Source organism: Tamandua tetradactyla, chromosome 18 (assembly GCF_023851605.1).
Source record: "Tamandua tetradactyla isolate mTamTet1 chromosome 18, mTamTet1.pri, whole genome shotgun sequence".
Lineage (NCBI taxonomy): Eukaryota > Metazoa > Chordata > Mammalia > Pilosa > Myrmecophagidae > Tamandua > Tamandua tetradactyla.
Window position 1 is genome coordinate 34,233,291 of NC_135344.1, and position 23,398 is coordinate 34,256,688.

The 23,398-nt window shown below is 50.9% G+C and overlaps 1 protein-coding gene across 5 annotated transcripts in view; it reads right to left on the reverse strand.

The window, feature by feature from the left end:
* The window catches only part of CTIF (cap binding complex dependent translation initiation factor), a 350,579-nt gene that overhangs the window by 24,204 nt on the left and 302,977 nt on the right, over positions 1 to 23,398 (reverse strand). For all 5 annotated transcript variants that reach the window (XM_077135514.1, XM_077135516.1, XM_077135512.1 and 2 more), the window contains one exon: positions 22,093 to 22,248. In XM_077135514.1, the coding sequence (XP_076991629.1) occupies positions 22,093 to 22,248 (156 nt within the window). The remainder of the gene's footprint in view (positions 1 to 22,092; positions 22,249 to 23,398) is intronic.

The following is a 23,398-nucleotide window of genomic DNA, read 5'->3' on the forward strand; positions in this document are numbered from 1 at the left end:
GTGAGAGGCCTATATGAGAATCTATTGGAAACATTTAGAATAGTGTTTGGCACAGAGAAAGCTGAGCCCCATACAGTGAACTCTTCTTACTAAGTAAGCTGCGTGACACATAGAACAGAGTTCTTGGGGGTGTGGGGGAGAGAAAGGAAAAACTACCCTCACGGGGGGGGGGGGGGAGCTCAAGGAGAGAGTGGAATCAGGAGGGGAGAGGGGAGAACACTCCAGGCAGTGAGGAAATGTACTCTCAGGAGCCCTGGGTAGCTTGAGTGGACACAGCAAGGGGAGGAGGTGGAGGGTGAGCATGGGAAAGACAGGTTAGAAGGCTGGTGGGGTGACTCAGGTGAAAAGGGACACTGGCCTCAACAAGCTGTGGAGGGGGAGAAAGGTGGGGGTCAGACCCCAGCAATCTGTTAAGACCTACCACCCCAGCACCTGGGTGCACTTGGTGGTAAGAGAGGCTGGCCTGGTCAGGGATGGCCTCAAGGTCGTGAGCCTGCACAGTCAGGAGGATTCTGGAAAATTCTTTGGGAGAAGGAGCAGGTGTGGGGAACAGGAGATGGTTCCATTAGGATGCTCAGAGTTTGAGGGGCCTGTGGGCCAGCCAGGGGAAGGTTCGGGTGGATGAGCCCAGACCCAGAGACATGGATCTAGAGTTTGGGCAGGTCCAGTCTGGGGGCAGCTGCTGTCTGGAATCTGCCCATAACTAACACCTCCAGCCCTGCTCACGCCTCCCGTCAGCGATGCTTGCATGTCTTCTCCATGCTTCTGGTTAGGCAGCCACCAAATGTGGTTTGGGGGAAGGCCTTCAAGGTAAACCTAGTCTCCAGGTGAAGGCTCCTGGGCCATACTCTGCTGACATTCATCTGAGAGAGCCCAGGGCTTTGGCTAACATCTACACTTTGCTGCCCACCTCAGTGTGCACAGCTGCACGACACGCACAGGTGCATTCTCTCTGCACGTGCTGTGTGTGAACCACGACCAGAAAGGAGACTTGTTTCAAGGGGCCATACAAGAATCAGTCTTATTTATATTTTCTTCTAGCACCTATGTGATGCCTGCCTGTCTCTGCAAGGGCCCAGTGGAGACATTCTCCAGGTGAGAGCTCACTGCAGCCGTGGGTGGCCGGCACACTCTGTCCCAGATGTGTATCTGGCTTAGAAACAGCTCCTGCAATTTCCTTGGCTGTGGCCCATTTGCCTTCCAATAGCCACTTCCTCTGGGACAAAGGTTAAACGTAGGCTCTTGTCCCTGAGTACCCGCTCCCCCCCCCAGACACACACAGCTAAGGGGGGCTAATGTACTAAGGAACAGGGAGACGAGCAGGAAGAACTAGGAGGGTTTTTTTTTTTTTTTAATTGTTGCGGAGACTCCCCACCCAGTTAACAGAGAACTCTTCATATTTGATGGACTGTCATGGGGAGCAAGTTTGGGAAAAGTAAAGAAAAAGTCAGTCTTTTCTATTTTCCAACATGAAATAAAACCCTTGGGAAGATGATGTTTTTAAAAACCTCTCTTCTAGACAAAAAGAAAAAAGAAAAAAGTCCCTCTTCTGCAATGCACCACCCTCCCGGCATCTGACAGCAAGGCCAAATCGGAGTTCAAGAGACAGGCCCATTCCCCTTCCCACCTGTGTTTGTGACCTTCCCGCTGGCTGTGGTGGCTAATTAGGCTTGTGGTCACTCAGCTGCAGGGGTGGGGTGGGTGGGATGGTGTGGGGTGGGTGCGGGCAGGCGGGGGGGTGGGGGTGCTTGGGGACAGTGGGTGGCTCTCAGCCCTGCTTTGCATCAGAGCCAGACTCGGGGCCCTCCTCACCTCTTCCACATCAGGGCCATGCAGGGCTGGGGGGCCTGTATAATTTAAGACGGTTTTGGGTGTCTGTGGAGCGCGGTCAGAGTGGAAACCACTTTGGAAAAAGTTGATGATAGTAGAAGAGCTTCCATAAATGACTGGAAACTCCTTCTCAGCCAAAGTCGCTTTCGTCCTTGGGGCTGCTCTGCAGACAGCCGAGGCTACCCCCGCCCCCAGGCCCTCAGCCTCTGTATCTGCTTTTGCAGTCCTCACCCAAACCCAGGCCGACCCCAAAGCCCAGCCCCAGCCACTGCTGTTCCCTGAGCTCCTGCAGCCCTGAGCATCGGCGCCCTGAATGGGATAAAGGTAGAGGAGAGGAGGAGGGCATGGCGAATCCACACTTGAGATACCAACCCCCCATACGTGACTTTCCCTGCCTGTTTGGGTGAATCAGACAATCTGGCAGCCAGGGACAACTGGTGAGGTGCAGGGAATCAGAGGACAGAGTGCCGGGACGGTAGGGGTCCTCGCTGGTCCCTCATGCCTGCCCAAGCATCTGGAGCTGGTGCGAGAAGGCTGAGGGTCTGTCTGCTCCACATCCTAGGTTGGCTCAGGGAAGCAATGAAAGGGTGGTGGGATGGCTCCCCACCCCACCCCCAGACCAGTGGGTGACCCTACAGCACTCTTGGAAAAGACTGGGCTCTGCACAAGGGCCCCAGTGGGCAGCAGAGGGGCCTGCCAGCCATGATCAGAGGACCCAACTGTGGGGCATCTCTAGCCAAGAGCCCACAAGGGAAATGATTTAATCACATTTGACTTTGTTAATGGGGTTTTGAATGTTCCAAGGCAGAGAGGAAGCCAGTCTCTTTAGAAAAGTGGCTGCAAGTGGGGAGAAGACAGGTGGAGACGTTCTGAACTTGGCAGGCAGGCCTGGAAATAGGGGCTCCAAGGCACTGCGTCCTGGGCAGGGTGGGGAGCATGCATAAGACCCTTCCTGCAGCAAACAGTTAACATGCTGGGGTCCAAGAGGCCTGCAGACCAAACAGACATAGGATGTGCCCCCAGGGAGCTTACAGTTGGGTGTGTGTGTGTGTGTGTGTGTGAGTGACAACAAACCAATGGATAGCCCTACTGGTGGGCACTGAGGAGGGGCACACAGTTGGCTACGAGGAAAACCCCTGTGGGGGCTCCTCCTTTTGACAGCAAGGTAGGCCAGGCTTCTCTGGAGAGAGGACCTGAAGGATGAGGGGAGAAGTCAGCCAAGGGGACAGGGCTGGGCAGCCTGGTGTGGGAACTGACACTGGACAACAGCTCACGTCCACTCACTTCACTCAGCATTCTGCCTGGGTTACCACATTTAATCCACACAGTAGGAAGTACAGGGGGCAAGTGACTTTTCCAGGCACACATGGCCTGTGAGTGGCAGAGGCAGGATTTCAATCCTGCAAGAAGCTTCTGGAGGACCTTAGAACCCATGAACCTTCAGTGGAGAAGGGTCTGGGAGTGGAGCCCAGAGAAGGCAGGAGGACCAGTTGGGACTATTTTAAGTCCAAGTGAGAGGTGATGGGGGCATAACTCAAGGCCCTGGTCCTGGAGAGGGACAAGTGGGCAGACAGGCTATGTATTTTAGGGGTAGAGGCTACAGGATTTGCTGACACATTGGATGTGGGGGGTGGGTAGGGAAAAGGGAGGAATTGAACCTGGCTCCCACATCTCTGGCCTGAGCAAAAGTGGGTACACAGTGGTTTCATCTACCAAGATTGAGGGTCGCTGGAGAGAATAAAAGGTTTGGCCTTGGAGTCTTAAAGTTTGGGGAGCTTTCCTGGCTGGAGGGCCCTGTGAGTCCTCAGAGCAGATCGCATCTGCAGACACGAGGCTGGATGGAATCATCTCAGCCAGGAACTCAGCCTTGGCACCACCGATGTTTGGGGCCAGAGAATTCTTCACTCCCGGTGCCTTGTAGAACACCGGGTAGCGCCCCTGGCCTCTACCCACAAGATGCCAGTAGCATCTCCCCAGTTGTGACAGCCACAAATGTGCCCAGATAGTGCCAAATGTCCCCAGGGGGCCAAAATCACCCCCTGCAAGAGCCCTAAATCTAGATCAGGGTCAGTAAACTACAGCACAGAGGTCAAATCTGGCCAGCGGCTTGTTATCTGTCTTTGCTGTGAGCTAAGAATGGGTTTTACACTTCAAAAATAGTTGAAAAAAATTTTTTGAAAGAAGCAGGGCTGAGGATGGGGAATGGGGTATCAGTGGGGACTGCCTGGGGTGAGGGGAACGCGCTGGTCCTGGGCGGTGGTGATGGCAGATCCACACTGGGTGAGGCTGACCCTGCTGCGGGCACACCGAGGGTGGACAAAATGGGGAATGTGCTGCATGTTACCACAATAATAATTTTTAAAAAATTAAAAACACAATAATAAAAAGAAAAGTACCGAAAAAAAGAACAGCACTTTGTGACATGTTAAAATTCTATGAATTCAAATTTTGGTGTCCATAAACACAGTTTGGCTGGAACTGTCACTCCCGTTTGTGTGGCTACTCTCTCTGGCTGCACACCACTGCAGGGGCAGAGCTGAGGAGTCTTGACACACGGCTGGGGGCAGCCTCCCTGCCTCACGCCACCCGTCACAGAGACCACTCTCAACTCCACCTGGCCTTCCGGCCAGAAAAGCCTCAAATATTTACTATCGGGCCCTTCACAGAAGAAGTTTGCTGACCCTTGGTCTGTGGAGAGGGGAGACAGCAGACAAGCAAGGGCTGAGTCTTGGGGAACCCCACCAGATGCAGAGTGAGGCACAAGCCTTAGCGGTGAGCTGAGGACAGAGCAGGGGTTGGGGAACCTGGCGGCAACTGGGGATGGTGACAGAGACCACGCCGGGGCTGGGTGGGGCAGAACACAAGGAAGTGGAGATGGCAGGTGGGACGGTTCTTTTGAAGACGCTGACTCTGAAGGCGAAAGGGAAATGGGTTGGTTCCTGGAGGGGACCTTGGGGTCAAGGGCAGGTTTTGCCCCCTCAGATGGGTTTGATGGGCTGAGGAGAACAAACCAATGGGAGGGGAACCATATGAGGTAGGAGGGAGAGGAGAAACCCCAAGAGTGAGGCCTTGAGAAGGCGAGAGGTGCCTGAACAGGGAACACTCCGGAATCAGGGGTGTGCTGAGCAGAGCCACCGCGCGGCACAAGGGCTACTCAAAACAGGCCGGGACCAAGACAGGGTCACCGCAGCTGTGAAGAGGCCCTGAGACAGCCCGTAGGCTGGGAGATAAAGAAAGCAAAGGTTATGCAAGCAGACTTAGATAGCAGTGTGGGTGAAGAAGGAAGATACTCATAAAATTCAGTATTTTGTTAATGATGTCAACACAACTAGCTATGCAACCAAAAGAAAATTAAATTGGATTCCTCTCCAATTTAAAACCATGTAAAAATATAAAAAGTAAAATTTCATCAGGAAAACTGAGGTGATTTTAGGCACACTCTAGAACGTAATATATAAAAAAACTCAAGAAACTTTCAGTGGTAGACACCTTCTTAATCAAGACTGGAACCCCAGAATCTTTAAAAGATGAGAAAGACATTATCAATGAGGGAAAAAAAACAGAAGGAAGATACTTAAATCTGGCCTTAGGATTTTTAGAAAAATCTTATTCTATTACTTATGTTTATATATAAATTATTCTTTCTTCAAGTTATGGGCTAACTTCATTGCAAAATTATATTTATATAGAAAAAACCCTAAGGGGGGTGATTTTAAATTGTATTTCTACCTTTCTCAGTTTAATATTTTTGAGGAAACTCTGTTGTGTAACATGCAACAACATACACAAATCCTAAGTATAGCGCGAGATGGATTTTCACAAAGGGAAAATATTTGTCACCAACAAGAAAAGGAACCTCAGTAGCACCCCACAGCCCCCATCTGCGCCTTCCTTTCATTAACGCCCACCCCAACCACAGCTTAGTTTTGCCCATTTAACACCTTTCAAGCATCGAAATCTGAAGCACAAAGGCTGATCCTGCCCTGTGGGTCCCTCTGAGGCCCCTCGTTCACCTGGGGCGCCGTGGGGGTCCCACCTGCTCTCGTCTGCTCTGCTCAGGGTCGTCTTGGGTAGCGCCACACCCGTCCTGGGAGTCGGCAGCCCAGGCGTGCCAGTCACAGTTCTCAGGGCCGACAGCTGGAAGTTCCGAGCTGAATGATCCCCAACGTGCCCAAGGCCATATGCCGAGGCCAGGGCGCTGATTCCCAAACCCAGGAATCTGTCTCAACGTTTTGGTGGTCTTATATGCATTGTGTTCACAGGCCTGTGACTTTGAACTTTGGGGGGGACATGGGCCCCTTTGAGGAGCTGGGGAAAGCTCTGGCACCCCTCTGGGGAAAATGCCTATCTACACAGGTTCACAGACATCTTCATACGATTTCAGTGGGTTCCCAGATCCTGCAGGCAACCCGTGGGCCTCCGGTAGAAACCTCTGACCCGGGCCTTACACAACCCAATCTAAATCACCAATGGAAATGCCACAGGAGCATGCGCCGGCAATGGCCTCTGTCAGGACACGGCCACAGCCACGGATCTCACGTGTCAGTTAGAAGGATCGGGTGGCCTTTTCCTGTGTCTGTTTAGGCTACAGCTGGGAAGCCCCATGGTTAAGGCATAAGGCCAGCACGGCTAGGAGACACCACGTAAGCTCTCTACCACGAGCTGGACACAGACGGTTTCATCACTAATCCTCCCAGCAGCCCGACAGAGGTGGGGGCTGTTTTCCCATTTTACTGATGGACACGGAGGCTCAAAGAGGCTCAGAAACCTGCCTCAGGTCTCAGTACTAACAGCATGTGATTTGAAATCACGTAAGTCTGACGTCCAAGCTCTAGTCTGTCCATTTCCCAACTCACAGAGGGGTCTCTTTTTTCTAAATGCAGTTTAACTGAGATACATTCACACCCCATACAAACCATCCAATGTATGCAGCAGCATCACATGGTTGTGCATACAACCTCATGATCAATCGTGGGACATTTTCATTACTCCAGAAAATAAAGAAAATCCAATTCCTTCATACGCCTTCCCCCTTCCATCCCCCCCACCCCCACCCCAGCACACACACAGGAAGGGGTCTTTTTCATTTCCCTCTCATCCTGCAGACCCCTGAACCTGGTAGGAAGTTTCTCTAGAGCGTGCCATGGGGTGGCCAGTGGGGAGCTGACAGAGGATACCTGGAAGGTGTGGGAAGTGACTCACTGGAGCCCTGCCATCTTTGGGACTCCAGAGGAAACATACACACTTCCTGTGTCTTGTTGAGTGCCTTGGGCCATGTGAGCTGGCAGGGCAGATCTCTGAAGGCAGCTTGAGATAGAAAAACCAGTCAGCCCTGCATCCTAGGGTGCATATGACAGAGCTTTGTATATCCACGACAAACCTCTGGGTCTCAGTTTTCTTGCTGTAAAATGGGGCCAGGAGGCCAGACTAGACCAGTGCTACTCAGTGTGTGGTCCTTCCACAGGCAGCTTCCACCACCTACCAACTCCTTCAAAAATGCAAACTGTCCCTTACAGCAGTGGTTCTCAAACCTCAGTGTGCTTCAAAATCACCTGCAGGGTTTGTTAACACATGCTGCGGGGTCCTGCCCCCAGCATTTCAGCAGGTTTGGAGTGCATGTATGATTGGGGGCAAGTCGAGGGATACGTAGAGATTGAGAAGAGAGAGAGGGGGCAAGGGAGGGGGAGAGGACAGAGAGAGAGAGAGAGAAAGAGAGAGAGAGGGAGGGGGAGAGAGAGAGATGCCCTTGAGCAGGGATTCTTTCTGGGGAAGAAAAAGTGAGCTGTCAGGGGCTTTTGGAATCTGTGGGAGTCCTTAAACGGGTTGGGTCAGCAGTTGGAGCCTTACACAATCACTCTGAGGGTTTTCTGGAAGGTCCCTAATTCCACGTTCAGAGCAGGGCCCTTACCTGGAAAGCCACCCAGGAGAGGCTTCCGGGATTCTGGACAAGCTTGATGCAAAGGGCATTTCCTGGGGAGAAGGTTCATCTCAGTAGCAGGTTCTCAGAGGGCTCAGTCATCTACACTAACCTTCCCCCCAAAACAGCACCATTTCATCCTTTGGGGCACACATTTTTTTCTCTTCCCACTTCTCCTTTCAAAATCTGCAAGTCCCTGGAATGGTAACACCTTGTCCATCCTTCCAGTCTAGGCCAGAAGGAGGTTACCTGAGGGCTGGAGCAGACCCCAAGGAAGGCCTAGAAATGAGGGGGTTGGAGGAGGGGACACGCAGAAGTAGGGGAGGTGGTTAGAAAGAGGAAATGGTCACCGCAGGAAACAAGGGACCTCCTTCCCAGAAGGCTGCAGGCTCCTGGCCCTCCCTGACACACGCACACTCCCTCATCCACCTCTCTCCAGCAGCAAGGGGCTAAAGACTCGCAGCCCACAGGACCTCCATCAGCCAGCACCTCCACACCCAGACCCCACAGGGCCTCCTACCTGCGGTGTTACCCAAGCAAGTCTCAACTCTGGTTCTGGGATTCCAGGTATTTTCCCAGCCAGCCCCACCTCATCTAATTGCTTTCCAGTCAGCTAATCCCTGGCCCACACCCTCAGCTCCAGCCAGGCAAGCCATCTCAGTGTGGCCAGCAGTAGCTTCTGAGACTTCCCATGGCCTGTGTCCAAGCCAAGGGCAGCCTCTCAACTCCCCTTGCCCAAACCACATCCTCCTTGCCCTTCCCCACACCCTCGGAATGCGTCTCCAAAATCTCCTCTGACTAACAATCCCCAAACAAGCAGCGCACGTCCCGTCCAGACCCAGAGCAAGTGGGCTAAATCGTCCTCTCACCCCCGCCCCCATGGACTGGTCACTTCCCGGCTATCAGGGAAGGAGAATTAGCCAAAAGTGGAGTTGTACCTACTGTTCAATTCCCAGAGCTAATTGTTTTAAGCAGGGCTTCTGCCTTAATTAAGGGATAATTAGTTACTGAATGTGTGTTTGCATTTCCACAAGTGTGTTTGCATTTCCTAAGTCTGGCTTTTAACTCTGGGAAACCAGATTCAGCAAATACTTTTATGTTTCAATACCTCTGAGTAAGGGAGGAGGTCTTAATTACAGAAATGGTAGTCCTGAGAACAACGTGTAATCAGAAGGGCAATGAAAGAACGAGCTAATTGTGCCTTCCCTGCGTCCCATGGTAAGGAGGGGCTGGCGGCAGCCTGCCCCTGGCCAGCACTGCTCCTTCCTGTCTGCGGATTCTGTCCTGACCCCTGTCTACTGCCCCTGGCCCTGCCACTGTGCTTCCCCACGCCCCCCCCCCTTATTTCCTAACTCTTCTGTCCCTTCCTTCACTCTTTCTCCCTTTCTTCATTCTGGATCAAATGGACTGCTTCTGCACACCCTCCCAGGGAGCTCTGGTCAACCTACTACCAACTAGCACAAAGGCTGTGAGATTTAGGACTTCGGTTTACACAGCTTTCCTTAACTGCTGGTACCCAGGGAGAACACCTAGTAAAAATGCTTTTGAGATCTCGGGGACTCGAAATTCCCCAAAGCTGGAGGATTCTGGAAGCTAGCCTCCAGGCCTGTACCGTCCAGGACAACCACCTGCCACATGCAGCAATTCAGCACTTGCAGTGTCCCAACTGAGAGGTAGTGTAAGTGGAAAGCACACGCTGGATTTCAAATGAGAAAACATAGAAATGTAAAAAATGTCTCACTGAGGATCAAAGACCTAAATATAAGATCAAAGACCTATCAAGCTCCTAGAAGAAAACATAAGGAGACATCTTCAGGACTTAGTGTTAGGCCATGGTTTCTCAGACTTTACACCAAAGCTCAAACAACAACAGAAAATAGATAAAACTTTTGCAAATTCGAGGACTTTGTCATGGAAGTAAAAGGACTTACAGAATGGGAGAAAACATTTTAAAACCACCTATCTGATAAGGGTTTAATATCCAGAATATATAGAAAAATCCTTCAACTGAACAACAATAAGTCAAACAACTCAATTTAAAAATGGGCAGGTCAGTCCATGGTGGCTCAGCAGGCAGAATTCCTGCCTGCCATGCCAGAGACCTGGGTTCGATTCCCAGTGCCCGCCCATGCAAAAACAAAACAAAACCAAAACAGTCAGAAGACTTGAATAGACATCTCTCCAAAGACGATTTATAAATTGCCAAAAAGCACATGAAAAGATGCTCAACAACAATAGATATTAGGGAAATGCCAATCAAAACCATGAGATACCATTTCACACCCACTAGAAAGGCTACTATTAAAAAAAAAAACAGGACATTAATAAGTATTGGAGAGGATGTGGAGAAATAGGAGCACTCATTCATTGCTGATGGATATGTAAAATAGTGCAGCTGCAGTGGAAGCCAATTTGGTGGGTCCTCAGAATTACCACACTACGTGGCAACCCCACATCTACATATATACCCCAAAGAATGAAAGCAGGGACTCAAAGACATTTACACACCAATGTTCATAGTGGCAATATTCAAAATTGCCAAAAGATAGAAGCAATGCAAGTAAGGTCCATCAACTGATGAATGGATAAACAAAATGTGAAGTACACACACAACGGAATATTAGTTGTAAAAGGGAGTGAAGTTTTGTAACACGCTGACAGCATGGATGAATCCTGAAGACATCCTACTGGGTGAAATAAGCCAGACACAAAAGGACAAATATTGTATGATCTCACTGATAGGAAATGATTAGAATAAGCAAATTCATAGAGTTGAAATATAGAATATAAATTACCAAGGGATGGGGTGCGGATAAGGAATAGGAGATTAAGGTTTAAAATGTACAGAGTTTCTATTGGGAATGATGGAAATGCTTCGGTCATGGATGGTGATGATGGTAGCACATTACGAATGGAAGTAACAGCACAAAGATATATATCTGAATGTGGTTAGAAGGGGAAATGTTAGGTTGTATCTATGGTACTAGAATAAAAATTTTTAAAATTGCCTCACTGATACATTTTTTATAATGATTACCTGTTGAAATGATAACTATTTGGATATATTAAGTTGTATAAATTATAATATTAAAATTCATTTCAGAGAGCCAAGAGAACCAACAGAGCCCACATAGCCAGAGACCTTTGGAGGTGAAGAAGGAATACGCCCCTATGGAACTTCATTAAATAAGAAACTGGGAGAGAAAGCTAGCAGACGTCGCCATGTGCATTCCCAGCTGAGAGAGCAAGCCTGAACATCATCGGCCCTTTTTTGTTTGAGTTAAGGTAAGCTCTTATTGGTGCCTTAATTTGGACATTTCTATAGCCTTAGAACTATAAACTTGCAACTTCATAAATTCCCTTTTTAAAAGCCAAAAAAAAAAAAAAAAGAATTAATTTCACCCATTCCTTGTTTCTTTTGTTAAATGTGGCCACTAGAAAATGTAAAACTACATATGTGGCTACACTGCTCCATGGCTGAATGTTGGCTATAATGGGTAATGGCTAAGAGGTTTCCACTGTCCTCAATGTGGCATGTGGGGTGTCCCCTCCACTCCATCCTGCCCAAGCCTCCTGTGCTGGGCTCTGGCCTTCATTCTTGACCTCCCAGCTCTCTCTTGCTTCTTGTACCTCCTCCATCTCCCTCTCACCCACATGGGTGGGAAGGAAAGGAAGCCTCTGCTAATCCCCTGCATCTCCAGTGGGCCTGGCACCCACGGGCCTGCCTCTTCACGACCCCTTCCTGTTTTGCCAGGAGCCCACTCTCACTTTCTCCTGATGGCTGTAGCTCACGGGATCCTCAGACAGACTAATCCAATCCCCTATGAGGCTTGGCAGACTGAAGGCCAGAAAGTCAGAAAGGCTGGCGACACCCCTAACTTAGTGTCACATACGACAGGATATGGGCAACTTCTTGGGCACAGAGTAGTTTTCTCACTGGTTCACTCCTAGGGGACTGTGTCTTTTGAGTTCAATTTGGGGGAGCTGGGAAGCAAGGATGTCCCAGAGTATTTCTCTTCCCTCTCCCGTTGTGAACTCATCTCGATGAACTACCACCTTTGGCCCAGGCCCACCCCACTCGCTCACCTGCCTCCTCCAGGATTCTGGATTTACCTCCTCTGAGAGTTCTTCCAGGATTAATTGCAGAAGGGCTCATTATTGTCTCCTGCTTTGTTCTGTCTAGACACTGTATTTCATTAATTTATTTCGCAACTACTTATGAGCACATACGGTATGTCAAGCACTGTTCCAGGCATGGGGCGCGGGGCACGGGGGTGGGGGTGGGGGTTACAGTTGTGAACAGAACAGACAAATTCCCTGCCCTTTGGGAGTTTCTGGTTGGGAGACAGAAAACAATCAAAACGGCCAAGTTATAAGCTAAATGCAGATAATAGGGACTGCGGAGAAAAGGAAAGGAGGCCTGGTGGTCGGTGTGGCCACAGAGTGTCCCTCTGAGAAGGGGACTCTGAGCTGAGAGCTTGAAGGACACCTACAGGGACAGCGTTCTTGGCAGAGGGAACCGTGAGGTGGAGGCCTGAGACTTAATGAACTCTGTTCCTTTACATTTTTTCTCATTAAGAAGCACTTCATTTCATACGATATAAATAAACTGTTGACCGAGTCCCTTTTTTCCTATCTTCGTTTTTCAATTTTTGTTGTGTCTACCAAATAGGGAGCTACAGAGTCTCCATCTCGGGAGGAAGCTGATTGTAATTAGCGAATCTACCAAGTTACATACATTTACTCCTCATCCCGACGACGATCCCGAGGGCCAGAGAGTGCAAACTGCCTGGTCTGTCTGGCTCCAAAGTCTGCCTCTTTCCCCCAGCACCACACTCTCCCTGACTACAGGAAAGAGCTGGTTCCTGTGGCTTCTAATAAGGCCGCTCCAGGCCACCTGCACCTACTGATTCGTGCTGGTGGGAACGATGATGGAGACTCCAATAAGGAAGCGGGTTCTAACTAGGTTTTGAGATGGCAGCAAAAAGGAGAAAAGTGGTTCCTCTCTGTCTGGCCCAGACATGTAAATAACTGCTGCCTAAAAGTTATTTACATCTGAATGTGGGAGAGCAGCAAAGGGGGTGTAATCCACTGCTCAGTTTAAACTGCAGAGCCTGACAAAGGCTGGAGCAGGTTAAAGAAAAAAGATCAGCATGTGTGGTGGAGAGAGTCACGTGCGTTTCGTGCGCCACGGGCTCTCAGGGCACGCTAAGGGTTTTGCACCCTCCCTCCTCACTAGGGATGCTGTAGCCGAGATGGCCGGTGGCCAGCACAGGGCTTGGCACCTGAATTGCTGGACGCAGGGGTACAGTGGGCGGGGTGGGGTGGGGTGGGGGGATGGCAGGCAGGGCCTGAACTGACAGCGAGGTAGGGGGAGGCCAGGAGGCAGTGCGGCCATTTACACCGCACTGAAGATGCTGATGGCTATGCTTCACTCCCACAGGGCAGGGCTTCTTTTCCCCTCTCTCCTCCCCAGGCAACCCACCCCCTATCCTCTGACCCTGCACCCAGAAGGTGCCCCAGGCTGCCCCCCAGTGCTCCAAGTTCGCTGAGCAAGCCGCCACTGCTGTCCACCTCCTCCCCCAATCCTATTGTGTGTGCATGTAACCCAAAGGCGTTTTTAAACCAAAGAGTTTTAAAATCTAGACATGATGCATGTGTATATGTATATGTGATCCTGTACACGCAATACAATTTTATTTTCCTCAGTGCATCGCAGTACATTCAACACTTAAAAAAAATATGCTCCCCTCCCCTGACCCTGCCAGGGCTTCAGCCCCTCCCCACAGGCCCGTTTTCAGTGCGCTCTGCAGAAAGCAGGGGCCTCTTGAAGTTCAGACATTAATTACCGAGTTAGAATATTTTTCAAAATTACAAGGCATGGCCCCAGGAGATAAGAGGAAGGAGAGGAGAGCGCGGAGGGGAAGGGAGGTGGAGAGGGCAAATCCGCCTAGGGCTGGAAGGCGGGTCTGGAGGCTGGTGCAGAGGCGCCCTGCCCCCATGGAAGAGTGCCCACCCCTACCCCACCCCCAAGGCTGGGTGCCCTGCAGCGTGCGCAGAGATGGGGGAGCTTTCAGATCCCTCGCAGGGCCAGTGTCTAAGGGGCTGTCTGTGGGGAGGGGAAGGACTAGGATAAGGGCAGGACGGATTTCCCTTTTTGGGCAGGAGGAGAAAATTTGGGCAACTCTGCCTCTTGCCTTTTTCCACCTGTGGCCTTAACACCTAGAATTCCGAAGAGAAAATGGTTGTCCAGTAACCTTGTTCTCAACCAAGGGGAGATGAACCAGGAGCAGGGCAGCTGAGGACCCACTGGGAGGGCAAATGGAAGAACTGGAGCTCACTGGGGGTTTAGCAATTCACTCTAACTTTTAAAAATGCCCAATATTTGACGCTTCTTAAGAAAAACGGCTTCAACCTCCATATCCTTTACAAGACCAGTTAATTCTCAACTGCGCCACATCCTTTCTGAATCTCTATATTTTAGAGAAAGTACACCATCACCTTCCAAAAGAGAATTAAAAAGAGGTCCTGCTGAAACCACACTGAGATCAGTTTGGAAATCTCCTGAGTTTTAAGACTGTTTAAAAACGGTTCTGGCTTGGGGACTGGTTTCCCTTTGGAAACCAGTGTCTGGTGGAAGCTGGTATTTTTATAACTCCAGGCTCTCTATCAGATCCTGTGTTCCTGTGGTTGCTAAGGGAAACACTGGCTTCGAATTTCACATTTCAATTTGCCGAGCCTGGCTGAGGAAGTAGAGCAGTTAAGGGATGGGGGTTGGGGAGAGGGTCTGGGAGAGGCAGGGGTGGGGGGCCCGAGTTCTGTCCTGTGGAGGGCAACGATCCCAGGCAGCCTCAGTGGGGGATGGGGGGAGTGAGGGGCGCGGAGAGCAGGTCTGCGGCATCCCACCCCCTGGGGGACTTCTCTGCCTCTGCCCAGCGGAAGAGGGGAACGAAAGCTCTGGAGGGGACAAAACTGGTGGGGAGTTATTTCGGCAGCGGTTACAGGAATGTTTGCTTAAGCTGGGGTATTCATAGCAGCAGCTGCGGGACCTGTAGGGACTCTGATGCTAAACCAGTGCCCAGGGGCTATGTACCTGCTCCGAGAAGGCTACATTCCCGGAGGAACATTCCAGGCGGGGTCTGTGCCTAAGATTAGGGCTGGAATAAACTGTTCATGAGAAAAATCATGAGATTTTTCAAGCTTCATTCCAGCCCTCTGCTTTCCATTGAACGTTTTTGTTTTACTGTTACGGTAAGAAAAAAATTAGACAATGAGTCGGGGAGTCGTTGTCTGCTAACACGCCCTTCGGGAGGAGATCTCTCGGTTTCATCTGATGTCTGTGCTCCCATATTCTCCCTTTCCACCCCACCCCACCCCCACCTTATTTCTGATCACAGTATGCTGGGTTACCCATAGGTCCCTCTGCCTAGGGAGTGCCCAGACTTATTTGACTTTGTAATCTCAGCACATTTCCAGCAGCAAATGTGTTTAAAAGACTTTTCAGTTTAATAAAGTAGCATTTTCCCAGTGTTTGTTGAATGAATAACCGAACTCTCTTTTATGCCTTCCACGGTATTGTTCAAAAGCTCAAGAACTTTCAAGGTTCTTAGAGTCATCCAGGATTCACCAGGATGCCTCTTCCTGTAGCCAGAGGCCACTTCTAACTCATTCACCAGCTCTCTCTTTATCAGGCTGTTACAGACTGGCCACCCTCACTTCAGCTCCTTTGCTTTGGCCCAAACCCTTCTTCATGGAGGCCTTTCCCCTCCCCACAATGCCTATCCAAAGCCCACTTCCCCTTAAGCCTTAGCTCAGGGTCAAACCCTGCCATAGAGCACACCCTAACCCCCCCGCAGCTGCCCACTCCCAGGGAACCCTCTCCATATTGGTCCAGCACAGGACGGTAGTAAGTGCGCATGGCTGCTTAATTTCTGTGGATGGAGTGGCCAAGTGGATTGTGAATTTCTCCTTGGGGGATCATCCCAATTTATACTTCTTTCTAGTACTACTAGGAATGTTTGCAGCCCAAGAAAGTAGCATTGTCTCAAATCAAATCACTGCTATCGAGTGAGGACAGAGTCCTGATGAAATGCCTCTGGATACCAATGAAAGACAGAAATTATTTCAAAGCAGCCAAGAAATCATAAGGCACTCACACAACCACCCAGCAAAAGCATGCCCAGAACACAAGTGTCAATAGCCCCATGTGGACAGTGGCTCTGTGTAACAGGAGGGGGAAATTGGGGTGGGCTAGGTGGATGGGGGAAGACTTCCTGGAGGAGGTGGGAAGTAAGCCAGGCCTTAAAGGTGGACAGGAGTCCAGCTTCGGTGAGGAAGAGGAGGACGGAGCGGCTCCAGGCAGAGGGAATGCCAGAGGCCTTTGGTGGAAATAGAGCCAGAGGGGACTGATGAGAGGTTCCCCAGGAAAGGCAGGATTGAGTTTAATTGCGGGAGCCTGAGATGCCCAGTTAAGGAGAACAGACCTTATTTTCTTGGGCTGCCTCTGATGTATACTTCTCCAAGCAATGCCTACAACATGGTGGGCACTGAACGGCAAAACACAATATGATAGCTTCTTGATGGCTGTCATGTGTCACCTGCTATAAATCAACATCACTAAGTAAGCTTAGAAACATGCCTACATAGCTACAGATAAGGAAATTGATGCTTAGAGAGATTAAAGAATTAGATTAAATTCACATCTAGAAAGTAGGAGAGCTAGGATTTAAACTTAGGTCTCTCTGGCTCTTCAGACTGTGCCCTTCTCACAATGTTCCTTGGCTTGTCAATGAATACTCCCTAAATGCGCAAAAAAGAGACGGGCCCCGTGTTATGTAACCTTGGCTGCACACTGCAATCACGGGGAGCTTAAGTAGCTTTTTACAGTTTTTTGTCAGACCCATCCCCAGAAAGTGTGATTTAATTGGTTGAAGGAGGAGAATTTGTAATTTTTTAAAAGCTCTCCAAGGTGCAGGGTTGAGAGTTCTGAGCTGCATGGAGGATGATTTCTTTTGGGTCCTGCCAGGAGATTTCGGTTCCTTCTCAGGGTCCCTCACTGCCCTGGCACAGTCCGTCTTGGCCTCCTTTGGTCAAAGTGGACCCTGCCCTGGCCCCAGGGGGACATCCAAATGAAGCTCCCTCTTCAGCTTCCTGGGAAAGGAGGCATGGTATCTCTCTGAAGAATGTTCTGCTTGACTCTCCTAGCCCTGCAAAATAGCAGAGGGTCTCCACCCACACTCACTTCATCTCAGCCTTTTCCGAGGTCAGATTTCCCCTGGAGCCAAAACAACGTGAGCAATTGAATGCACGCTCACGCAAAAATTTTAAAAAGTGGCTCTCATTGTTGCATGGAGCAATTTCATTTCCTGAGCAGCCTGACTTGCTGACCTGTGTTCTCCCTGAGCCAGTCCCCGCCGGCCCTCTCCAGGAGCCCAGCCCGCTCCGGTGCAGCGGGGGCGCCGCTTGGAGACACTCCCCCTGCCCCCCTCCTGCCCTGCCCCTGGAAAGTGCAGGGAGGGGCCGCTGGGATTTTAGGAGCCTGGAGGGGAGGAGGGGCAGCCAGGGGGAGAGGTTGGTGGGAGTCAGAAGGGAGAGCAGGAGGATGAGAGATTCCTGATCAGAGCACAACTCCCTTCCTCTTTAACTCTATTCCGACCTCTGGACCCTGCAGAGGCCTGAAGGATGGGTGTTATGGGGGGAGATGGGCTGGGGGCTGGTGTGTGTGACTGGAATGGAGAGGTGGAAGGTGGGATGCTCAGGGGAGGGAGCCAGGAGGATGAAAGGAAGTTGTGAGAGACAGGCAGCAAGGGGTATGTCTGCTCAAAGGCGAAAGGTGCGAAGGGGTTAAAAGTGACCCCAGCACCCCCCAGTTAGAGGAATTTTCAACATCGCTCTGGAAGGGGCCTAGAAAGAAACATTCAATGACTGTCCAAAGTAGCCTAGCAAAACCACTGCTGGGTCACATATGATAGGAGTGGAGGATGCTAGAGGAGCCCAGACCCAGAGCCTGGCACGTAGGAACTCAGGAGCTGGTGAAGATGGGGAAATGGCGACCCCCTGAGCTCTGGCCACAAACACTAATTGCACAGCTCCTAGGTGCAGACCCCTCACATGCACAGTTTGGCTGCAGATCTGAGCAGGGCGAGGGGGTCCTTTGAATGCTACAAGCTGGAGCATGAGAGCCGGGAGACCTGAGCAGCTTGTGATGACCAACACTTTCCGACCACTTTGAAAACCATTTGCTCTTAAACAATAAACAGGCTCACTAAAAATTACTCATATCCATCCATCCAGAAGGGTCTCTGATTGGCACAGGTTATTTAAGGCAAAATGTAATCAAGTCCCCAAATGTCTGTTGGGCTTCCTCCATGAAGCAGTTGCTGGGTTAGGGATTAAGGACAAGAGCAAGAGTCGCCTCTGCCCTGCTGGCGAGGCAGGGAGCAGGGCTCCCATGAGACCTGGGTTTAAATCTTGACTCCGCAACCCTCTGGCTGTGTGGCCCTGGGCAAGTCTCCTGAGCTCTCTGCCCTCCTGGCTTCAGGGTGGTGTCTGAGTTAAAAGAGAAACGAACCCGTGAAGTGCTTTGGGCAGTGCCGTCTCCATGGTTAAAGGCGCTGTTACATTACCAGATACAGGGCAGCCTGGAGAGGATGGCGGGAGTCGGCGCTGCAAGCAGGGGGTGCACTGACCAACCTGCGCCCTGCAGGGGGTGGGGTGGGGTGGGTGCAGGGGCATCACAGAAGAGGGGCTTTGAGCCAGCCAGGAGGAGTGTCAGGTGAGGAGGAGGGACACTCAGAGATGACTCACCAGGGTTGAGAAGAGTTAATTCACCTAGGTCGGGGTGCAGAAGCAAATGGCTAGGGGGCCAGGGCTGGGCCAGGTTTAGAGAGCAGGGTGTCCTCCTGTCTGGTCCATGCCCAATCTCAAAGGGGGGCCAGTAAGCCCGAGGCTGGGAATGAAGGTGACCTCAGTGAGCATTAGGGCCTGAGACTGGAGGCCAGGATGGGGGGACTTCGTAACTTCCCCCTTAGGTTTATTCTATATTACACTCTTTACCCCAAAATGGTCAGTGACTTTGTGTTTGACTCAGAGGCAGCAAGGAAGTGGGGAGTGAAGGGAGGGAAGGAGGGGTCAAAGCAGGGGATGGAGTGGTGGTGCCGAGTTGCACTGGGGCTGCTGCCTGGCCTGCAGGAGGTGGGAGGGGTGGTCTGGAATCCTGTAGGGCCTGGAAGGAGCAGGAGGGCTTTGGAGTACAGCTGGGGCCAGACTATGTTGGAGACCTGACCTGAGGTGGGTCTAGTGGGCAGCTGGAAAAGGGCCTGGGGGTGGCTCTGGGATTCAGGAGGATCCCAGGTCAGAGAGGGAAATGTGGATTTGGAGTCAGCTATCTGCATGGCCCTAGGAAAAAGCTTATACTTTTCTCATAGCATCTTTGGCTTCTAGAAACTGCCAAGAGCTAGCTTGACCTGCTCTGGAGAAGTGGGTCCAGACTGGGTATGAGTGTGTGTGTTATAAAACAGGAGAGGCATCAATTGAGTCTAAAAATTCAGGAGTCTCCAGGAACCTGGGAAAGGTAGTAGGCTCTCCAAAGGGCTTCACAAGATTCCTGGACTCCCCCCCCCCCCCCCCCCCCCCCCCCCCCCCCCCCCCAGTATCCCCATCTTTTCATAGGGCTCCATTTTAGGGCAGCTGTGTTCTCTCTTGGAAAGAGCCCTGGATGAGGAGTTCAGGAGCTCCAGACCAGCTCTAGCACAAACCAGCTATGTGTCCCTGGGAACTCTGTGTGCTCAGCATCTCTTTATGCCTTGTCACCTTGCTAAACCTCTGCAGAGAAAGCAACGCTATTGTGATTCCCCCTTTGCAGATGAGGAAACCAAAGCTCAGAGTGGTTAAACTCTCCCCCAGAATCACGAGGCTAAAAAAGGCAGAGCCGAGATTTGAACCCAGGCAGTAAACTGGCCCCAGACTGGTGCTTGTTAGCCACCTCACCAAGCAGGGCTCTGCTTTCTTCCTTTACAAAATGATGAAGGACAAAGATAATTTACTTACTAAGTTTACCACAGGCCCTGAAAAGTTTAATGCACCAAACAAGTGTGCACTGGGGGTAGCTCTTTGTTTTGTATCTGTGCAGACCTCCTGGCACCTTCTGGATCTCACACCAGAGAGTTTGCACTATCTCAGGCGGTGTTAAAAGTATCCCGGCAGCCAGGGCCAGTGTTCAGCTATCACCCTGCTTCCTGCTCAGGGAGCAGGTGACAGCAACACCAGGAGGTGTCCTGATCACGTAAAGTGAACGTGTTGGTGCAATTAAGGTCACTGCCCTAGAACAGTGCTGGTCCCTGTCTTGAGGCAGGTTGTCAAGGGGTGCAGGCAACTGCAGACAAGGAGCGGAGGGCCTCAAGAGGCCATCTGGGCCAGCCCCCTGTCTCCAAGAGGGCAGCTATCGAATCTTCCAGAGGGATACAAAAGGCAAAGTTGATCTTAAGACATCCTGAGAGAAGCTATTGTCTGAATCTATGAAAAGAGTCTGATTCAGGAGACTTTGTGGAGAAACTTGGTTTGGCTATATAGAGTGGGAGAGGCATACAGGTTTTCAAAGTGCCCCAGATAGGCCTGTGGCCTCCACTCAGTGAATATACAGGTGGTCTGGAATGAGCATGCCATTTCCTCATAAATGGATGCTTTTTAAAAAAAAATACTTTAAAATCCACTTCTCCCTCTTCTTAAATTGCTCTACTATCTCCTTTCTCACAAAAACACAAAAATGTCCTTAGTCCCCACCCCTATGCTCTTTAGCCAACAACTTCCCTTTCTTTGCTGCCTTTCACATCAAAACTTCTCAGAAGACTTGACACTTCCTCGCCTCCACTGATTCCTCATTGTATTCCAATTTCTCCTCAATGCTTCCTCCACTGAAACCAAGGTCTGCAGGGACCTCTCTTGCTGCAAAATCCAGGACACTTCTCTGTCCCTGTCCTCTTCAGCTCTCAGCTGCATTTCCCTGACACTTCCCCTCCTACGTCCTGGTGCCTACTGCAGAAGGCTGCTGAGGATGGGAGACGGATGTCACCTGTGGAGTGAGGCTGCGCAGGTTCTCATGGAAGAGAGAACCTCTCCTCCAGCTTTCTCCACCAGCCTTCCCCAGCCTTCTCCTTGAGTCTTTTCCCAGATCCTTCTTCTCAGAGCCTTCTTGGAGCCTCCTGCTTCCCTGGCCACTCCCCCTCAGCCTCCTTGTCTGGCTCCTCTCCTCCTGTATCTACACCCTCTTCCCAGGCGATCTCAACCAGTTCTCAGCCCTTGTACAGTTCTCAGCCCATGAACATGCTGACATTTCAGACAACTCTCAGTTGTTTGCCTCCAATGCGGACTTCTCTGAGATCTCTAGATACTTTAGCCTAAGCAACTGCAGGGCAGTTCCATGGGGAAGTCAACAGGCAACTCAGACATACCATGTTGAAAACCCACTCCTGACTTTTATCCCCACTCTACCTGTTTCTCTTCCAGTGTCCCCAAACCCAGAAAACGGAGCCACAGGGAACCCACATCACTTATCAGCAAGTCGCACTGGTGCTAATTCAAAAATGTAACTAGAATTCAAACACTCTTGCCTCTCCTCCTTCTACTCCACGACACCACCCGCTCACTGAGGACCCCTGGACCAACAGCCTCCTACCTGGGCTCCCAGTGCTCACTTCTGTCTCCTTCTCATCCTGGCCCCTCCAGAGAATCCAGAGTGACCTGGGAGGGCAAGCACTCCACTGAATTCTTTTTTTTTATTGTATGCTGTATGGCAGGTATCACATTTCATTCTTTTTCTATGTGAGTATTCTGTTATTGCAGCACTATTTGCTGAGTTTTTGTTTGGTTGGCTTTTGTTTGTTTGTTTGCATGTTCTTGGGGGAGGTGCACGGGCTGGGAATCGAACCTGGGTCTCCTGCATGGCAGGTGAGAATTATACCATGGAACCCATGGAACTACCCTTGCAGCCCCCCCACCCCCGAGTTCTCACTTTTCAAAAGTGTCTTGGCTAATCTTGTTTCTTTCTTTTTCAGAGGACCTTTAGAAGCAAATGTTTTCTTTTTTAAAGAATGAATTCAATGGTCACCCAATCCAATCCAAAGATTCATACGAATGATACTGTCGGCCTCCTCTCTGCAGGCTGCCTTCCCAATTATGAGTCACTGACGTCTGCATCAATGACCCTTTCCTTTTGGGGGCTGTTTCCCTCTAATGAAACTCAATAGACACAAACCTGGCTTTAGAAAACAGAAGCAGCAGGGAGTCTGTAGTGAAGGACTGGCCACTGCTGAGCAGCCCAGCCAGGAGTGGCCGGCCCCGTGTCTTACCTCCCTGAGGCAGGTGTAGATGGGGCACACGAGCACGCGGAAGGGCTCGCCCGTGCTGCTACGCATGGTGCCGAACACCTCGCACAGGAAGGTGATGAAGCCGAGCCAGCGCTCCACGTCCTGCCGCTGCAGCTCCTCCCGCACCGTGAAGTCTTTCTGCGGAGGCACAAGACATCGTGTCAGCATGTGGGAGCGGGGGGAGGGCAGTGCCACAGGGGCTGGTCCTGGGCCACGGGTATCCCCAGATTGGGGGTGCAGCGTCCCCCCGCCCTGAACTTTGCCCAGACCTGCTGGAGGTCACCTTTCTCAAAGAGCCCCCTCACCATTGTCTCACTACCCAACAAGACTGAAGTGGGCCAGGATGGTGGGGAGATGATACCCTTCCCAGACCCACCCCAATTCAATTCCCTATGGCTAAACTACCTCCCCTCATTGCCCCCACCCAACCCCAAATCATGCCTTTCACCCAGGGAGGGGAACCAGAACACAGCCCCAGAAGTATGGTCAGCAATTAAACGCAGAGGCCCATCTTAGCCCCAGCAATGGCCTGGAGGCACAAGCTATGGCCTCTACCTGCGAGGGGCTCAGAGGCCAGTAGGGAACTTGGAGGCATTCATTCAAGCATTCATTCATTCTTGCTCCTTAAAGGTATTATTGCCACACTGTGTGCTAGGCGCCATGGTAGGGCTCAGGATATGACATGCTCATTCATAAATGATGCAAGAGAAAGGCCTAAAAGGGATGCTGAAGTGCAGAGGCCAGAGTTACTACTTCTAACTGGAATTCAGGCACATGAAAGAGGATTCTCACATGGGTCCATGGGAACATGGGAACATTTCAGGTGGAAAGAATGACAAGGATGAAGGCCCCGGGAAGATAACATGGGTGTCTGGGAAAGCAGCCTAGCTCCATTAGTGATAGGGTAGAGAGGAAGAGCAGGAGATGGGGCTGGGAAAGAAGGCTGAGCTAGGGCACGGATGATGGAAAGCAGCCAAGGGGCTGGGTTCCATATGGTGGTTGGTAGGGAAGGTATTAAGGGTGCACGAAGTGCTCTGGTCATACCTGTGCTCTCTAGAAAGGTTATATATGGCAGAGGTGTGGAGACTAGACAGGAAGCCCCTGAAAAAGTCCAGGTAGGAGGAAATAAAACCTGACTTCTCTGGCAATGGAAAGAATCTGTGGCAGATTAGATCATGTCCAGAATGAACTACTCTTCTTTATCCCTCCAATAAAAAGGGACTTTGGATTTGGCCATGTGACTTCCTTTGACCAACAGAATGAGGCAGAAGTGACATGGTGCCAGTTC